This window comes from Eumetopias jubatus, unplaced genomic scaffold (genome assembly GCF_037043125.1).
Source record: "Eumetopias jubatus isolate StellerSeaLion01/CBP00866 unplaced genomic scaffold, mEumJub1_p1.0 scaffold_1, whole genome shotgun sequence".
In the NCBI taxonomy this organism is placed as follows: domain Eukaryota; kingdom Metazoa; phylum Chordata; class Mammalia; order Carnivora; family Otariidae; genus Eumetopias; species Eumetopias jubatus.
Window position 1 is genome coordinate 118,069,386 of NW_028274807.1, and position 20,363 is coordinate 118,089,748.

Below are 20,363 nucleotides of genomic sequence, written 5' to 3' on the forward strand. Positions count from 1 at the left end.
TAAAATACCTTTGAATAAGGTCTTATAATTTTCTCTATTAAGGCCTTATACACAATTATGAGATTTATTTTTGAGTTTTTTATATTTTTAGTTGCTATGAAAATATCTTTTTAAGAATACAAACTTTTTGGGGGTATATTAACATACCCATTCCTGCATGTATTTTAGAATTATTTGCTCAGGAAAATCTCTTGTTTGTGAATAAAAGAATTAAAAGACCTTTTCAGTTAAACAAGAGCTGAGAGAGTTTTCTACCAATAGACCCTAACTAAAGAAACTTCATATTCTGTACTTCAGGCAGAAAGGTAACGGTCACCGAATAAAGAACTGAGCTACAGGAGGAAACACTGAGCGAAGATCCTGGTCCTAAGAGCTGTAGGACTCACAGGCTCCTGTGTTGTTTAGGAATAGGGTGAAGATATGAGGCTGTGTAATATGCTAAAGTAAATGTGGATGTTAAATTTAGGGCAACCATTAGAGTCTTTAACTTCCCAAACGGTGGAGAGAAAACAGGAAATGAGAAAAAAGTTCATTCCAAAGGAAGGCAAGAAAAAAGGACAAACATTTTAAAAGGAGAGACAAAAAAAGCACAAAATAAGATGGTAGAATTGTATCTAGATCTATGTGTAATCAATATAAATGCAAATGGATCAAACCATTAGTGAGAAGACAAAGCATATTAGACTGGATAATAAAACAAATCCAATATATGCTGTTTATAAGACACATCTCCAAAGAAACACAGAGCATTTGAGATTAAAAGGATAGAAAAAGATATTGGAAGCAAAGGCCAATTGAAAGAAAACTGGCATAGCTTTATTGATATCGTGGAAAAGTAGATTTTAGGCAGAAAGCATTACTAAAAATAGTCACTGTGTAATGATAAAAGGTACAATTTATCAGGAAGGTGTAATAATTGTAAACTTATATGTACAGAAAAATATATAAAGCGAAAAATAAATAAAAATGACTAGATCTGCAAAGTCCACTATTATAGTAGAAGATTCTTTTTGTTTAAATTTAATTTAATTTTGTTATGTTACATTAGTCACCATACAGTACTTCATTAGTTTTTGACAGGGGGCAGGGCAACTCTGCCCAGACGGGGTTGCCTGAGTGACAGCGTGGCAGGCCCCTCCCCCAGAAGACAGGCTGGGAGAACAAGAGGCCGACAACGCTAAGGTCCCTACAAAACAGGTTCACCTTACTTGGGTTGTGGTCAATAATTTGGACTCTGTACATTCCCTCAACCACCCCTCAACAGAATGACTAGGAGGAGGAACCTCCAAAATAAGAAAGACTCAGAGACTGTGACTTCTGCCACAGATATACAAATGGATACAGATATAACTAAGATGTCAGAGATGGTCTTCAGGGTAACAGTTATGAAGACGATGCTAGACTGGAGAAATCGATTAATGGCAACATTGAGTCTCCAAGGGCAAAAATGAAAGCTGAACTGGCGGAACTTAAAAATGCTATCAATGAGATCCAAATGAATCTAGAAACTCTAACAGCTAGGGTAAACGAGGCAGAAGAACGAATTAGTGGGAGATTCTTAACCCATCCCTTTGAGTAGTTGATAGATTAACTGTTGATTGGAGAAGGAAGGATGGAAAATTGGGATGTAGAAGATTTGAAAAACAGTCAACAATTTTAATCTAATGGATAAATCGAAAACAAGTGCATTCAACAACTGGGGAAAATACATTTTTTTTTTAAAGCAGAAATGGACCCAGGAAAAAGAAAACCCAGAGTTGTCAAATAATCCTTAAAGAAACTTAATCTGTAGTTAAAAGTCTTCCTATCAAGGGGGGTTGGGGGGGGGGAATAGGCCCAGATTGTTTTTCTCCATGAGTTCTAACAAACATTTGAGGAACAAATGATGCCAACAGTATACAGATTGTTCCAGAGAAAAATAGGGATTATTTCACAGCTGATTTTATAAAGCTAGTATAAATTGACACCAAAACAAGGTAAGGACAGAACCAAAAAGAGAATATTAAAGACTAATCTTACTTATGATTGTGATGAAAAATAAATCTTAAAAGAAAAAATATTAGCAAGTAAAATCTAAAAATGTATAAAAAAGGCTCTCTATCCAGGAATTCAAGGTTGGCTTGAACTTAGAAAATCTACTAATATAATTGTATATGTTACCAGATTAAAGTGTGACTTGTAGATTTAAATTTTTATTTATTGGAAACATTAATTTATTCAAGAATATCTTAAAAAGCTTGAATAAACAATTTTGGGGGTGCCTGGGTTGCTCAGTCAGTTGGGCATCCAACTCTTGATCTCAGCTCATGTCTTGATCTCAGGGTCGTGAGTTCAAGCCCCACACTGGGCTCTTTGCTGGGCATGGAACCTACTTAAAAAAAAAAAAAGTTTGTATTTTTAAAAAGATATTTTCATAGCAACTAAAAATATAAAAAACTCAAAAATAAATCTCATAATTGTGTATAAGGCCTTAATAGAGAAAATTATAAGACCTTGTTCAAAGGTATTTTAAAAGACCTCAATAAATGGAGCTATATACTTCCTCATGAATGGGAAGAATTAGTGTCATTTAAAAATAACAAAATTGGTTTTTCATTAAACATGACAGCCTGATTCTAAAATGTTCAGGAATTGCAAGGGGATGGGGGAAGGGGATGACACTAAGGCAGTTCTGAAGGAGAACCTGGCAGGAGGATTTGCCTTACATGATGGAGCCGTATCAGAAAGCTGTCGTAATTAGGACAATGAGGTTTTAATAGAAATAGACAGACTAATGAAGACACCAAAGAGAGGCCAGAAACATATCCACACACGTCTGCAGATGGGGCACATCACAGAGACCCACATGTCAGCTAGTAAAAAAAAAAAAAAAAGGCCCCACTGAAAAATGAGGCAGGGATAAGTTTTATTCTTATGGGAAAAATGAATTTTATCACACAAAAATCAACTACAGATGCATTGGAAACTTAAATGATAATTTCTGCTCATCAAAATACACCTTAAAGAGAGGGAAAAGAGAAGGTACAAAACAGAAACTGATATCTGTAACATATTTGACAAAGACCCCTGGGTCCAGAATATATCAAGAAATTCTAGGGGCGCCTGGGTGGCTCAGTCGTTAAACGTCTGCCTTCGGCTCAGGTCATGGTCCCAGGGTCCTGGGATCGAGCCCCACGTCGGGCTCTCTGCTCAGCGGGAAGCCTGCTTCTCCCTCTCCCACTCCCCCTGCTTGTGTTCCTTCTCTCCTTGTGTCTCTCTCTGTCAAATAAATAGATAAAATCTTAAAATAAAATCTTAAGATAAAGTCTTAAAAAAAATTCTAAGAATTAGAGGTGCCTGGGTGGCTCATTGTTGGGCATCTGTCTTCGGGTCCTGGGATCAAGCCGCACATCCGGCTCTCTGCTCAGCGAAGAGCCCGCTTCTCCCTCTCCCTCTGCTGCTCCCCCTGCTTGTGCTCACTCTGTGTCTGTCTCTCGCTCTGTGTCAAATAATAAATAAAATCTGAAAAAAAAAATTCTAGGAATTAATAAGGAAAAGACAATTCAGTAGGAAAAAAATGGGGAAAAGACATGAAGAGGCATTCCCAAAAGAAGAAAGCTGCACAGTGAATAAATCTTTGAAAAGAATGTAAATTGGTACAGCAACTTTGGAAATCAGCTTGGCATTATCTAACAAAGTTGAAAATGGGCATATATCCTGTGACCTTGCATGGAGCATGTACCCTCCCCTCCTGGTGTACCCACTAAAGTTACTTTTGCCCATGTGCACCACAAGACATATACAAGAATATTATTCTTAGCAATACTGTTTGTAGTGGAGGGCAGAGGAAATAAGCCTAATGTTTATCAACAAAAGAATAGTTAAATCATGCTCTAGTGTACACAATGCAGCAGTGGAATACAGTGGATGAATCTCACAGTTATAATGTTGAGTGTGAAAAAAATAACAGAAAAATACATACCATACCCTTTCACTTATATGAGGTTTAAAAGTATGCAGACCTATACAGTATATTGCTTGGTGGTGCATATATATTGGTAAATCTATAGGTGAAGGAAAGGATAAACACAAAATTCAGGGTAGTGATTGCTTCCGTAAAGGCGGGGTGGGGGGGATGTGGTGAGGGCTGTTGAGCACCTCTCACTTCTGAGGAGTTTGCCTGGAATAGTTTGACAGCCAGCCTACCCACTAACACTTTCACCAGAGGAATACTTTTTCATAGAGTACTTCTGGGATGGGGCAGTGCAGAAAATGAGAAAACCTATTTGAAATGGGGCGCTTTTCCCCTGTTAAAAGCCTGACTAGAAGGAGGAGTGTTGTGGTTGGTGAGATCACCTCATCATCCCTGTGTCTTGTTCAGTGCAGTTATATCAATACCATTGGATTGAGTTCAGAAACATTTCTTAAACCCCAGCCATGTGGTGGGCGCTCTCTTAGGTAGCGGGACATAAAGATAAATAAAAAATGCCAAGATAAGTAGTGGGCGGCGTGAAACAAGGCAGATAGGTGAACTGGCAAAGGAATGTCCTGGGTGGGTTTCTGACAAGGAGTCCTCCGGTCCAGTTGGGACAAGTGGTGAGGTCAGGAGAGGTTTCTGGGAGGAGATCATGCCTCTTGAAGCTTAGTCTTGAAGGAAGAGTTGCAGTTGGTCATAGGTGGAAGGGAGGACTCATTCCAAGTAGAAGGAGCTCCATCAACAGAGGTACACAGAATATGCTATTCTGGAGCCCAGACCTGGAGTTGGGGCCTAGAGAGAGGAGGCAGGAGTGCTGAGCAGGGTTCCACACCCTGCAGACACGGGAGCCTTTAGGGTGCATTTAGGCAGGAAATGACCGGACCGGTGCCTTAGAATCTCCATCCCTGACAAGATGAGCAGAGAGGCTGGTTAGAAGCCTGTGGCAGGGGGTCCAGGTGAAGTCGAGGAGGTAGGGAAGGATGGTAGAGATGGAGGGGAGGAGGTGGATCAAGAAATGTTCAAGATGCAAGATTGGCAGGACATGGTGGTTAGCTGGCCGTAGGGATTGAAGAAGAGGAAGGCTGGGATGACAAAGCAGAGGGGGTTAACACAGCCAGCTCTGTAAGACCAAACAGCATCTTCCACCCCTCCCAGGATCTGTCAGCATGGAATGAATCCAAGTTCGATTTCCTCTTGCCTTTCTAATGATTTGTAACATTAATTTGCAGATGCAACACATGGCCCTCAGAACATTTATGGCACTGTGATTCTGTCACATTCATGCTAAAGCTCAGTAGCAGCATAACAAAAATATGTCTTTGTTACTAAAATACTCCTCCTTGAGAAAATTCAATTTCCAATTTAACGCTCCCAAGGTTAGCTCATAGAAAAGGCATTAGATGATCACTATAATTATAACATCGTGCCCAGAAGCCTGACCTGATTAGGTCTTGAGGTTTCCTTTGTTGCTTGTAGTAAGTGCTTTTTGTAATTTTATCATTTAAACAAGTTTAACATATTTTATTTGTAATTGTAGTGGGGAATTGTGTTTCATGCACATTGTATTTATTTAATGGAATGTGTTTTCAAAAGCAAGACAGAATATTTCTGATACAGGCTTGATTCTCAGTGATCTCCATCACTTTTGTGGCCAGGATGCTAAATGTAGGTCACATTAGGTTTGTCCCATCCCTTGGCTCAGAAGGTTATAGACTTCAGGACAGAGAAGATCCTGCAGTTTTCTAACTGGTCTGGTCAAGTACAGATCTACCTCCCCCACCAACACACGCACAAACATTTTCACTCAAAGTAGCTGATAGGTGGGGGAAAAAATGGAGTTGCCTCATTATTTGCTGCCCACTGACGCCTAAGAAGTGGTTTGGCTGGGGGCGTCTGGGTGGCTCAGTTGGTTAAGCGACTGCCTTTGGCTCAGGTCATGATCCTGGAGTCCCGGGATCGAATCCTGCATCGGGCTCCTTGCTCCTCGGGGAGTCTGCTTCTCCCTCTGACCCTCCCCCTCTCATGCTCTCTATCATTCTTTCTCTCTCAATAAAAAAAAAAAAAAAAAGTGGGTCAACTGAGAAGATGCCTCAAAAAAGTTTAGTCAAACCACCAATTAACTCAGTTAAATAACCTAATGTTCAGTTTTTTTTTCCACTTCTGAATTACTCTTTTAATAGAATTAGCCACACAGCATTTTTAACCATTGCTTAAATAATAATAGACAAAGTTCAAATGAAACTCTTTTATGTAATAGTTATCCCCTAAGACTTACGAGTGCTTCTGAGCCTCAGTTATTGTCACCACTAAATCTTCAGTGCCCGCTAACCAGCAAGCCCCTAAAATAGCTTTAAAATTAGAGTTCTCCATGATGTCGTTCATAACCACCAAAGCAGTCGCTTTCTCTCTCTCCTTCACAGCATTCTGCTACCGAGATTATAAACAAATGTTTCCATTTCGGGCATGCATCAGAGCTTTCGTTAAAAATGAAATGGAAATCCCGGCTTTCTTATCCCCTGGTGACCAGCCCACTGAGATGATCCCTCTGGATGAGTCTTCACAGGGTGTGGGAATTTGTTCATCCGATTTCTTCATCTGACTCTCTCTGGCCTGCATCTCTACTCCCTGGCCAGCTCAAATCCAGAGTCTTAGTCAAAAGAAGCAGTGTGGTTCCCACGTCAGGCCAAACGCTAAGGTGCTCGTGAAGAACCAGCCACCGCTTCCATGTTTACATTGGTCCCGATGTCTACCTGGTCCTATGTTCAAATCCTGACTCCCTTACATACTAGCTCTAGGGCCCTGGGCAAATCACTTGAACTCTCTGAACTTCACTTGTCTTGTCGGGAAGAAAGGGATAATAATAGGGTTGCTGTGAAGGCAGAATTCGAGAGTTTGCATAAAGCACAGTGGCGAACTGAACAAACACGCAGTAAATGTTAGCTAGTAGCATTAATACTGAGCAGATTGAGACTTTCGCCTTTTGAAGTATTTTAACTTTTAAGGTAACACATATCAATCTATTATCAAAAATTCATGGAATCAGAATTCTACGGGTGCCATTTAAAAAATTTTTTGTTAATGTTTTTCTTCTTTTAGGCCAATTGTATCTGAGAGAAATGAACTTCTCATTCAGTTTTTATCAGACTTAAGTTTAACTGCAGATGGGTTTATTGGTCACTACAAATTCAGGCCAAAAAAATTGCCTACAACTACAGCACCACCTGTTACCACCACATTCCCTGTAACCACAGGTGAGTCCTTCTGTTTTGATGTTTGTGCACAAACTTCAGGAGTGTAAGAAAAATTCTTTTGAAGTAGGAAAAAAAAATTAAAACAAAGATACTTGAAATTAAAATAAGTTAAATAAGATGAAAACTTATCTAAGAATATAATACGACTCCCATTAATGAAAGAAAAGTATAAGGTGTAAAAAATTTATAAGCAAATAATTTTTAAGTATCATCTAAGAAAATTATGACCACTTAAAAAATACTAGGAACCCTGGTATAGGCACAGATCATTATAAGCCCAATTTTTCTTTTCTGTACTTATAAAAATTATGGCTTTCTTTTTATTACATAGAATTGTAGTATTTTAGATTGAAGTTCTAGGGCCTTGATACTTGTCCATTTTCACATCTGCAGTTTTTTGGGTTTTGTTTTTGTTTTGTTTCGCTCTGAAATGGGTTGTGCAAAATACATTTTTTTCCGAAATTGGGGTAAATCAAACAAAAATATTCAATGTGTTATAGAAGCCAGTTGGGAAACTCTGGTCTGGGGCATCACCTAAGAAATGAGTGCAAATAAGAGGCAAGAGTGGAGCCCCATGCCGAGTCTCTACATCTTGTCAGCTCCACCCACTGAGCGTTCAGGCATCAGATCTCAAAATCTAAATCTGGGAGAATTTAGAAAAAAGTGGGAATGAAGGATCTGAAGTTAAGATACAAGACAGGTTGAAAATGAGCCCGGCTTTTTTGCCCACCATTTTCTGCTTGCACTCAAAGTAGGCCTGACCTGAGTGAGTGCAGGCCCTTCCAGAAAGGGCTGATTTTTCCGAGCACTCCACAAGTGTGCCACCTTGTGGCCTAGACATGTACTGCCTAATATTAAAGCAGTATTTCTTACTTCTCCAGCTCATCTCAGGGGACCCTGATGTCCTTATTCTTTCCAGTGAATTAACTGACTCCCTAGATTTTTATCTTCAGTCCTAAACTTTCCCTGAAATTGCAAACATCGATTTATAATTTATAATTATCTCCTAAGGTTTTGCGTCTGCTAACCACTTAAATTAAAACATATCAAACTCAACTCATTTTTATCCCACTATTGTCTGCCTTAAATCTGCTGCTTCACTGCTTTCCCAAGCATGGTGCACAGCATTAGTAGATCATCCTTGAGCTCCCCTATGTTACCTCCCCACTGTATGCCCCCCTCCACACACACAAAGCAGACCATGTCTCCCACTTGAATTCATTGTCTACACCTGTGCTATCCAATACCGTAGCCACTAGTGGACACTTGAAATGTGGCTAGTGATACGGAGGACTTGAATTTTAATTTAATTAAATGTAAGAAGCCTCATGTGGCTAGTGGCCACCATGATGGGCAGCACAGGAGTCAAACCCTTCATGCCGTATAGAAGACCCTTCACATGTTGTACCTAGCCTCTCTTTCTAGCTCCATCTTTAGGTCCTACCACCTCTCTCCTTAGGCTTCTAAGTATTTTAGAATATTACGATTCTATCCTAAGTGTGGGGGAAACTGTCGATGGACTTAGGCAAAGTTCAGGATTAGATTCTCACTTCGTGGAGGTCACTCTGGTCACTGTGAGGTGAATGGATGGGTCAAGAGGTCACAGGCGCTTGTGGTTGTCCAGGTGCACCGTGCGATGACAGAAACACAGAGTCAAGAACTGAGGACTGTAGTGCAAGCCAGTGGCCTTGGGAGATACTGACAGGTCTTCCATTGGTGATTAATTGTACTAGGGAGATCAGGGGGGATGCTTGGCTTGCACAGTTCTGGGGATGATGAGACCATTCACTGAAGCAGAGAACCGGGTCTAGGGGTAGAGTTATTAGTTAAGCTGTGGCTCATTGGGTTTGAGGTGTCTGTGAGACACTCAAGTGGACTAGTCAAGTCCAGTTTGATCTCTGGCCTCCTCCAGAAGAGATTTCAGCAAGAGATTTACATTTGAGAATCATCAGCATATACCTGGTTGATGCCGTGATCCAGAATGAGGTCACCTAAGGAGGGGTTAGGGGAGAAAGGAGAAGGGCTGGAATTCAATCTCTAGAAACTCCAACTTTTCTTTTTTAAAGATTTTATTTATTTGAGAGAGAATGAGAGACAGAGAGCACGAGAGGGAAGAGGGTCAGAGGGAGGAGCAGACCCCCCGCTGAGCAGGGAGCCCAATGCGGGACTCGATCCCGGGACTCCAGGATCATGACCTGAGCTGAAGGCAGATGCTTAACCAACTGAGCCACCCAGCCGCCCTAGAAACTCCAACTTTTTAAAAAGGAGGATATACTGGCGAAGGAGACTGAAAAGATAAGAGCTTGAAGGAGAGACAGCTATGTTGGATGTTAGGATGTCTAAATTTGAGAGCTTGGTGCTGAAGGATGAGCAGGAAGACATGTGAGCCTGGGACTGAGTGATGGAAACAGGGCAGAGGGAACGTCTGGGAAGGATGGAGCCACGGCACTGAGAGTGGTGGGGAGACCTGCCAAGATGGGCGCAGGTGCATCTGGAGAGGAAGGGCCGGGGACCACCTGCCACGCAGGGAGTGCAGGGAGAGAGCAGACAGTGAGGTGAGAAGGCTCAGCGTGCTCTAATGATGACCTAAAACCAAGAGAGCAGGGATCTACCGACGGGAGGGAAGGAGCAGGGTGGGACACGCACCCAGTTTCCAGACTGATGTTCCGAGGTTGAGAAGAGCCATTTCCAGTGTCCACGGAAAGGATGCTCTTTCATCAGACACAGAGAACCACTAATGCCACTACTTTTTGACTCAGTTCATTAGGTAAATTAGGTCCCCAACTTCTGGAACAATGTTCCCTCTAAATGTTCTCTGAGCTCTTTGTCTTTAAAAAAAAAATTTGTACACACACACAGATGCTGTTATATGTATTTGAACATTAAATTGTACCTATTTTAATATTGTGATCCCCTTGAGATCCTTTTTTGGAGTTAAGTATGGGTACAAATTAAGACTAAGTAAATAATAAATTCACAGAAGAGTTCACAAAACATATCAGAAGGGCAATGTTACAATTGCAGATTCTTGCCCGGCGAGTACAGTTCTGTTACAGTTGTTGTTTGGTTCTTCCTAGCATATTGCCACATATAAGTGAATAATTAGCAAATATTTTGGAAACTTTTTTTTATTGATGATGATGGGAATTAAATACTTTCATTTCGTGAACCCACAGTTTCTCAACCTTGGCAGCATTTGCATTTTGGGCCAGATAATGCTTTGCTGTGGGGAGTTGTTTCTTGTAGGATGTTTGGCAGCATCCCTGGTACCTATCCACTGGATGCCAGTAGCGGCCCTTGTCGTGACAGCCACAGCTATTTCCGGGCTGGGCAAAACGTCACCCGAGGGCGAAAATCACCTTTGCTGGAGAACTACTGTGTTTACCTATTTCATTTTATTTTTAAATTAGTCAACTTCTCAGTTCTTAAGATCCTTATAGGCAATGACGGGCTCAAAATAAATGTTTAGTGATCGGTTACATCTAATTACAGGTATAACACACTTTACACATGAGCAGTGTTTCTCCAAACTTACACCATTCACATTTGGGCAGCTGTGTATTTTAAATGCACCAAGAAAGCTCCCTCTATCCTCAGGGGGAACACCATTGGATGCCTTTTGTAAAGTGAAGAATTAACCTATATTTTCTGAGTTCATATTTGTTGTACTGGGTTCTTCTAAGCAGGACGCATGGAGACTGCATCTGTTTTTGGTGAGTGTTAGTTATATATAAAGGAAGGAGAGAATAGGGCTAAATTTGGGTTTATCTTTGATCTCAGGTTTAAAATTCAGCAGAGGGTATTGAGTTACCCTGAGGAAATTAGAGCAGTAGTTAGTAGCATAAAGAATTTCTTTTGAATGTTTTCTAATTATTTCATTGCAATGACAGCTTGGTGGCTCAGGGAAATAAATAGGAATTTTAAATAGATGGATTCAGGTCTAAACACCAATTATACTTGAATTCATTTTCCTGAATCTTATGTCTTCCTTCTTTGAATTTAGGTTTAAAACCCACAGTGGCCCTGTGTCAACAAAAGTGTAGACGGACGGGGACTCTGGAGAGCAATTATTGTTCAAGTAACTTTGGTAAGAAATAAAACGCCGCCCTTTCTCTTTAATCAGAAACTTGAGACTGCATGTTTAATCTCAAAGGAACCGCCATGAATGTGATGGTAAAGTGTCAGTTACACTCTTCATTTACCCAAGAAAAGATTTTCCTATACCCTAAGGTACGTTGACTAGTGCTGTTCAAAGTGTTAGATTTCACAACTGAGAATAATATGTATACAGAAATTATGCTTTTTTTCACATAAACTTATCAGTTTGACTCCTGGAGTATGATACTGCTGCTCTGTGTATTCTGGCCAGCTCAGTGTTCCTGAAAAACCCTGTACACTTTTTCCTCACATATTTTTCATGTCCTGGGTATTTTTTTCACACATCTGTAATTCCACTTAAGTAAATTAGAAACCAATCCAAGCTGGTCTTTCTTAGAAGAAATTCAAGTATTTCCTCTGTCATGGCCTTCCAAAGTACTAAGTTAAAACTTGGGAACCTGAAATCTCTTTGGAAATGCTTATAAATTGAAACCTGAGGAGATACTACCTAATGACTTAAAATTTCTAAGAGCTTTCTCCAATTTAAAAAAAAAAATGGCACTTTCTGTAAAAATCAACTGAAGAGCAAGAGATACCAAATTTAATTATGTGGGCTATTTTTAAAAGGAACATTGAAGAAAAGTCTTGTCAAGAAAAGAAAGTTGCTGAAACCTAAATATATTACCCAGAATGAAGGGTCTCCCAGAAAAGGCTTGGCCTGCTTTTTCTGTGCCTGAAGGTGGTGACTCTCTGCAGCCCAGACAAACTGTGTCGTAGCAAAGGTGTGAAGCACTGAAGAATCTAGGGCCCTAGACCTCACTGGAGTTTGCATGCTGAAATTCAAATAACAGGCATAAAAATGAAAACAAACTGCTATCACATCCAGGTTAGTCCTCGGTGGGAGGTGCTTAAGGAAATCTCCCTCCGTGTCCTATGGAGCCACCTGATTTCCCTTGGCTCTAGACTAACATTTTGCAGTGAACACTTACCACCAGGAATCAAAGTAAGGCATGGTAAGAATTCTGATTTTATGGATTTTGCCTGCTACATAAGCAGTGACTTCTCACTTTATCCTGAAGGGTCGGGTCAGCCAAGTCCAAAACTTGATTTATTCCACTGTGACTCTCTTACATGGCAAAATGACCAAATACTATCCCCAGTGGCACACTGGTTATCAGCCTGCCTTGGTAACAGGGATAAGGCTCATAAAACATTCTCCCAATCCAAGTCCTGCACCACACAGAATTGTCACCCGCAAAATGCCAAAAGCATGTCTTTGAGCAATACAGCATCTTTCCTTCCATGGCTCCGAAGTAAGACTCTTACCTCTTACATCACAATGGAAGAAAGAGAGGGTTACTAATGAAAAGCAACTGAGTTTTGCTAGGGTTTTTTTGGTTGGTTGGTTGGTTGGTTTTTTTAAAGCAAGAAAACGTAACTTTGTTAAATGAGATATACAGGTGGATAAGAAAGACTCAGAAAAACACAGATATTTACTGATAATAAGAGATGGGGACCCATGGGATGAACCCAAGTTGAAGGAGAGAGGGCAGCTAAACAGAAAGGGGAAAAGACACAGAAAGGTAGGCGCTCAAACACACAGAGAGGAAGACTCAGATCTTCATGGCTCAAACCCCTGTCATGCAACCTCAGTATCATATTGTCTCTAAAAACTCAAGGTCTTACTGAGTCTTCATAGGTAGAGGCTCATAAGCCTCTCCCTTACTTGGTAAATGGTCCCCGTGTTGGATAAAACGTTGTAAAGAGTCCCCACCTCAGCAGCAGACTGCAGGGCAGGAGACATTCAGGTTTCTGTCCTGGGTATCAACACCTAATAACCTGGGTAACATTATGGCTCCATGGCCTCTTTTTTTTCCAACCTGAGTTTTGGGGACAAATGTGCAGAATCAAATCTGATAGCTCTATTAGGGCCTTCTGTTGAACATTAAAATGTTACCTATCTGAAACTTAGAAGAACGTACAGTTATTTTCAGTTCTGCCTGCGTTTGCCTTCATGGTCATATTATTTCCACATGTTTTCTTCGGCAGTATTGGCCGGCACCGTGATCACAGCTGTCACCCGAGGTGGAAGCTTGCATGCCACCGTCTCCATCATCAACATCTACAAAGAGGGAAATCTGGCAATTCAGCAGGCTGGCAAGAACATGAGTGCCAAGGTCACTGTGGTCTGCAAGCAGTGCCCTCTCCTCAGGAGAGGTAAGTATGGAGGAAAACGGTAGTCTTTCTTCTAGGGGAGTTCGACGACAGGGAAGGGAACGAGAGAGAGAGAGTCCAAGCAAGTCTCGGATCTTTCCATGCCCTGGCTGAGCAAGGGAAGTGAGATCAGGCTTAATCTGTTGCCCACTTCTGCTGTAGAAGGCAGGCCTTTGGAGTCAGGCGGAATGGGGCTCTGGTCCCAGTTCTTGTAACTTGTGGCAGAAGATGAGAGAGTGGAAATGATGAAAGAGTCCAAGAAGCATTTGAAGCTGGATCAACAAGGAACAGACATAGAAGGAGCAGTTCGGGGGGAAAGAGATTTTCAGCTATTGCACTTAAGGGGCCCATGCAAGTTTAGAGGAAGATATTCAGCAAGGAGCAGGGAATTCAGAGCTGAAGTTCAGAAGAGAGAGGTATATATGGGCTAGAATTAAAGATTTGGGAATCATTTGCAGATATGGAATCATCAAATCCACACATGGAAATCAGTTTAAGAGAAATTATGGAAAAGGGAAAGTTAAAAAAAGGAAAAAGTCCAGAGCCAGAGGTGCAGGATTTTTTTTAACAAGTTCTTTAACTTATAAAAGTAATGTATAGTCTATGGTTTTTAAAAAGTTTAAGGAAGTAAAAAAGGAAATAAAATAAAAAGTGAAGCCCTTTCCCTTTCCCCAGAGATACCATGAAAAGTTCCTTCTAGAAAGTTTCTATCTATAGAAAGCACACATGTATGTACACAGACAAGTGAGGTTGTGCTATAATAGTCTGCAACTTCCCCCACATGATGTGTGTAGACATCTTTCCACAAACAGCACATATAGCTAGATGTCTCTCTCTCTCTGGAGTGGTAATAATGCCAGGTATTCCATTGTGTGATATACCATGATTTCTCTATCCAAGCCCAGCTCATTCCTTTCCTCAGTCTTATTACAAACCTCTCCCACAACCAAACCAAACCACACACACACACACACACACACACACACACACACACGAGAGAGAGAGAGAGAGAGAGAGAGAGAGAGAGAGAGAGAGAATATTCACTTCAAGAAAAGCTTTACTATGCATTCAGATTGTTCAGAAAAGCCTGGAGGCTAGCAGCTTCACATTGAGGCTTCAGAGGGAATAGCAAAGGCTCTGTAAGAGCTAACACTTCTCCCCCGAACTGCCAGAAGAAGCAGGTAACGTCCATGGAGAAACTTACTGCACGGTCTCACCACAATGCCGGCAGCCCAGCCTTGAGGAGGCGCCCACCTGCACAGCCCTCCAAGCTCGCACAGGCTCAAGGTCACTCTGAGGACAGTGTTAGCCCACAGAGGAAGGGTCAGGCTGGAGGAAAGGACACACGTTATTTCTCTTATGACACACAGGAGAGAGGAAGAATAAAAGAGACAGTAATACACACCTCCTTTATGACATTTTTCTCAGACAGTGTAGATCTTCAGAGTTGAATCCAACATACCCTTAGCTTGGGCCCCAGTCTAGGCCTAACTTAGCCAGACACACTGTTATACAAAAAGTGTGTCTCTGACAGAAGTACTTCTTGGTACCTATTTGTTGCAAAGAACTGTGAGAATGCAAATAGATGACGCACCCATGTCCTCAAGAAACTACCGTGGTATAAATGCTCGAGATGTTGAAAACAGTTCAAGTCAACCACAGCAGCAGAAGATAGTGGATCGTTAGTTGCCAAATGCCTGGGAATCCAAAAGCACCTAGGGAACAATGAGAGGCCATCTGGGGATGACGTGTCCTGGAGCACGGAGGCCCCTTGAGGAAGGACAGCCTTCCACATGAACGCGGTGCACTGTGCACGGCAGATGCTCAGTCAGTCCCCCGGCCTACAGCACTGCAGAGCAGGGCGTGACCGGATCTCATCCCTCCATCCATCTTTCTAGTGGTGGCAGAGCTGGGATATGTTACTTAGTTGAATTCAGATTTTTTTCTAATGAGAGGCTTAAACCGGACTTTATCCTGGATAGACAAAATGTATAATTATACCATTTATAGATCATTTATCTAGAGGTAAGTTGTAGTCTAGGTTGTATCAAAACAATAGACATAGAGGGGCTCCTGGGTGGCTCAGTCGGTGAAGCGCCTGCCTTCGGCTCAGGTCATGATCCCAGGGTCCTGGCATTGAGCCCCATGTTGGGCTCCCTGCTCGGCGGGAAGCCTGCTTCTCCCTCCCTCTCCCACTCCTCCCTGCCCCCCCCCCCCGCTCGTGTGCGCTCTTTCTCAAATAAATAAAATCTTTAAAAATAGTAATAAAAAGATAATACACAAAGAGAAAAAATTAATTTATGTTCTCTTCTTTTTAGGCCTAAATTACATTATTATGGGTCAGGTGGGTGAAGACGGGCGAGGCAAAATCATGCCAAACAGCTTTATCATGATGTTCAAGACCAAGAATCAGAAGCTCCTGGATGCCTTGAAAGACAAGCAATGTTAATAGTGAACTGTGTCAATTTAAGTTGCATTCTGTCATTGCCTTTGAAAGATCTATATTTTTCTCTGTAGAAAAAAAAATCTTATATTAAATATTGAGCATTCGGAAAGATTTACTCTTCACATGATGTAGGTATGAGACCTCCGATATCGCTGGTGGAAGTTCTGTGTCTGCACCGAGAGGAACAGATGTGTGATTGAAAACCTGCAGACTTAGTGCGGCAACAGGAAACTGAATGTATCAAGCGTTCTCAGTGTGGAAGCAGTTTATTTATACATCTCTGTAAAAGGGTATTTTAGGGATCAGTTTGTGTGAAGATGTAAAAAAGAGATTTTATAAGTGCAATATTTATAGTGATATTTGTTTTGCCTTCAAGCATTTGCTCTGAGGTGTTATATTCTTCTCTTGCATTTTTTTAAGTCAGTGCTTAATAAAATATTTTTAAATGGTTACATAGCAGCCATTAAACTTGTTTTTATAGAAGATGGGACACTGTAAAAAGGATCTTCCCTGCTTTTTGCATATCAATTTGGCATCAATTTACACTTTGCTGAAAGAGTTAGCATTCCAGGAACTTCAGGGACGGGATGGGCCCAGTGACGTAAGTAGACTATAATTCTCTGGAGAATCAGAGAACGTTAGTGTTAGAATGGCATCCCTCGGGATCTAGTTCAACTCCTTCATTTTGTAACAGAAATTGAAGCTCGGGTCTCTTTAGTGACTCATCTAGAGCCCACATCTCCCAAGAGACCCAGCTGGCACTCAAGCTCAGAAGTCCTGACTCCAACCCAGTGCCCTCCCTGCCACTAGAAGAGGCCCTCCCTGCCCCAGAGGAAAACCCTCTCAGCCTGACTTTGCAGCGTTGGCTCTTTGTTTCCTTTGCAGCCTAAATCACCATCGGTCGTTTTATAGGACTTGAAATTAGAGGTGAGTCTGATGCCCTGGTCCTGTTCCTCCTCACTTAACTGGATCAGGCTGCATCAGCTAGGATGCTTTCTGCTATGGCCTTTGAGGAATCAGTTTTCACTCAGTGGTGGGGGAACTGTGAAGGAACTCCCCGCCTCTGCACACAGCTGTTTAACCTGCAACGGCTGTGGCAACCGGCCCTCAGGAGTTTGCCGGCCAGCAGCTGTGGAAGAGTGGGCAACCATCCCTGTCTGAGGAAGGGGGGAAGCACATCAGGGATGAACAAAGACTTGGGTCACAAGGTCTCTCACGGTAGAACCAAAGGTTTAGAAATAAGGAAAAGTTTCTTTTGGGTAAAAACAATCATTCTCAGCCCTAGAAGTGACCAGACATTCAAAAGGCAAAAAAAGAATTTCAAAAGGAAGAATCCCTCTGTTTTGGCAGCTGAACACAAGCAAGCCATGAATGTGGGCTGGTTGTGGGGTCAGGAATCATTCCTAACCTCTCCCACTGGGCTGCCCCCGTCAGTACCAGAGAATTCAGCAGCTGAGAAAGTGGATGAACGGCAGGAGTTGGTGGTTGACTTCGCTGGCCAGTGCCACCTTTTAGAAAGGCCCCCCACAAGGCACAGCTGTGCACAGCCAGAATGTAACTGTGGAATCCTGATTGAGTCTAACCTTCTCAAGGCAGGGGAGTTCCTTTCAAGAACCCATGTTATGAGACTTTGCAATGATTACCAAAGATTTCAGTATTTGGGGGGCACCTGGCTGGCTCAGCCAGTAGAACGTGTGACTCTTCATCTCTCGAACGGGAGTTTGAGATGACTCGTCGAGAGTGTGTGTGGTGTGGGGTGTGTGGTGTAGGGATTACTTAAAAAAAAAAAAAAGTTGGATTTCTTCTCCTTCTCTTCTAATTGGTGCATTACCAGCAGAAAGACTGCCATTTGTGGCTGGGCAGGTGCCTGAGTCACAGTGAGGTAAAAATTGGGAAAAGTAATCCAAACTATTTATACCATTGACATCTCTGACACAAGACTTTGAACTGTTGAGGGAATCAGTGGTTAATAATGAATGGCACTTCCTTAGTTATAAATTAAAGGAGTTAGACTAGATGACTTCTGGGAATTATTTCTCTTTCAGGAATTTTTTTTAATTTTATTTTTTTCAAAGTGCAATTGACTAAGTTTTGTTTTTGTTTTTAGTACTTGTACTTGGGGACACAAATACACTGGATGAACAAATGGGTGACCATACCAATACATCATAAAATATTTCCAGACTCTCTGATGTGTTTCAGGGGATCCTGTTAGCTTAATTTTCGTCCTTTGAATTCAATTCAATTCCTATAATAAAAATATATGAATTTTGCAAAGTTTCCAAATCTTAAATTCTGTTATATAACTTATTTAGTCAAAGGTTAACCTTAGTTGAAGAAATTTACCTTCTTTTTTTTCTTTCCATAGGAAAGGGCAGCCAGGCTCCCACTCTATCTTCTGGACTGCTTTAGTGAAAGAAACTAATAACAAAGATCTTCTTTAAAGAAGAGCCTTATGATAAAACAGCTGAAGGGGGAGCGCCTGGGTGGTGCAGTCAGTTGAGCGTTGGACTCTTGATTTCGGCTCAGGTCATGATCTCAGGGTCATGGGATCAAGCCTGGTGTAGGGGCTCCACGCTCAGTGCGGAGTCTGCTTGGGATTCTCTCTCCCTCTCCATCTGCCCCTCCCCGCTACACTTGCTGAAGCGCTCTCTCAAATAAATAAATAAATCTTAAAATAAATAAAATTTAAAAAGAGCTACTGATTAGTAATTCTAACGTGAGTTAAGTAATATTATGCAGAAATTCCATTGGCTTGAATTCATGGATATATTTATATAAGTGCAAACAAACAAATTTGCAGGAAAAAAATTCAAGTAGAAAACATTTAAAGAAGGTGGGGGAGGGGGAGCTTGCCCTAAGTGTTCTAAGGTCCTTTAATTAGAGAGAGAAGGATAAAAATACTAATTTAGAACTTTGATAACTTAAGCCTTTACATTAAAATATCTGGGGTAACTATAAAAGGATACAGAGTTTGAAATTTTACTTTATTTTTTTTTAAAGATTTAATTTATTTATTTGACAGAGAGAGACACAGCGAGAGAGGGAACACAAGCAGGGGGAGTGGGAGAGGGAGAAGCAGGCTTCCTGCTGAGCAGGGTACCTGATGCGGGGCTCGATCCCAGGACCCTGGGATCATGACCTGAGCCCAAGGCAGACACGCCCAAAGACTGAGCCACCCAGGTGCCCCCAGAGTTTGAAATTTTAAAAACTAGCAGAGAAGGTAAATAGATTTGAAAACTTAGATGAAATGGACAAACTGCTAAACTGTACTTACCAACTCAGACTCAAGTAGAAACAGAATACCTAAATAGTCCTATAACCATTAAAGAAATTCAAACAGTAATTAAAACTTTCTTCAAATAAAATTCCAGGTCCAGATAGTTTGACTTAGGAGGTCTACCAAATATCGAAGGGACAAATACTACCAATCTAACACATACTATTCTAAAATAGAAATAAAGAAGTAACATTAAGCAATTCTTTTTGTGAGATTAGTGGAATCTTAATACCAAAATTTCAGCAAACATAGGATCCAGTCTGATCTCACTTAAGAACATAGGTACAAAAACAAGATAATTATCAGACAAAATCCAACAAACAAAATAAGTCATGATCAAGTTGGATTTATCCCAGAAATGCATGATTGATTTAACATCAAGAAATCAATGTTCATACTTCACTGCATTCCTAGATCTGCAATGCCAGCTAGGCAGTTGTAGGCACAACTCAACATTCAGACTCATGAGTACCACAGGCCTCTCTCACTACCAATAACATCCCCAGAGCTATAGAACAAGGACCAGAGCTTAACAGGATAGGGCCAGACTGGGAGCAGTTCACACAGCCATCCATGAGCTGTTTTCTTTGGCCTTCCTAGATAATGTCTCAGATGCCAGGGGCCTCGATCCATGTCAGGTGGGTGCAGACGCTCCACCTTAAAGTTCCCATTTCCTCGGAAACCAGATCTCTTCTATGAACTCCATAGGCATAGTAGCTTCCAGGCTCCTCCTAGATGACATGCCTCATTATAAGAGTTACACACTCAGGAAAACCCAAAGCTGTGGCTCCCCTATTAGGTATTTAGAGTTCCATTATAGTTCCTCCCAATCCAATGCAATTTACCAATCAGGGTTCATTTACACCACAAGCAAGTTTGCCTAGCAACATAGTAGACATACTGTAGTATCAGATTACTAGGTAAATGAAGCTGGAGTCAAACAAAGGTCATGGACTCAACAGAACGGGGAAAGTTTCTGTTAAGCCCTATTCGCAATACATGTAAGGAGAAAAATCATTTGATCTTAATAATGCAGAAAAGCATTTGATATAATCCAACATTTATTCATGACAAAATAAACCCTGAGGAAACTAAAAATAGAAAAGAGCTTCCTTAAGC

The 20,363-nt window shown here is 41.3% G+C and overlaps 1 protein-coding gene across 1 annotated transcript in view; it reads left to right on the top strand.

Moving 5' to 3' along the window:
- Positions 1-16,416, top strand: part of PCOLCE2 (procollagen C-endopeptidase enhancer 2) — a 70,657-nt gene extending 54,241 nt beyond the window's left edge. Inside the window, exons 6-9 of the mRNA XM_028099192.2 lie at positions 7,052-7,206; positions 11,210-11,293; positions 13,354-13,521; positions 15,837-16,416. Coding sequence (XP_027954993.1) covers positions 7,052-7,206; positions 11,210-11,293; positions 13,354-13,521; positions 15,837-15,967 — 538 coding nt within the window. The 3' untranslated portion in view covers positions 15,968-16,416. The remainder of the gene's footprint in view (positions 1-7,051; positions 7,207-11,209; positions 11,294-13,353; positions 13,522-15,836) is intronic.
- The last annotated feature ends 3,947 nt before the right edge of the window (positions 16,417-20,363 follow it).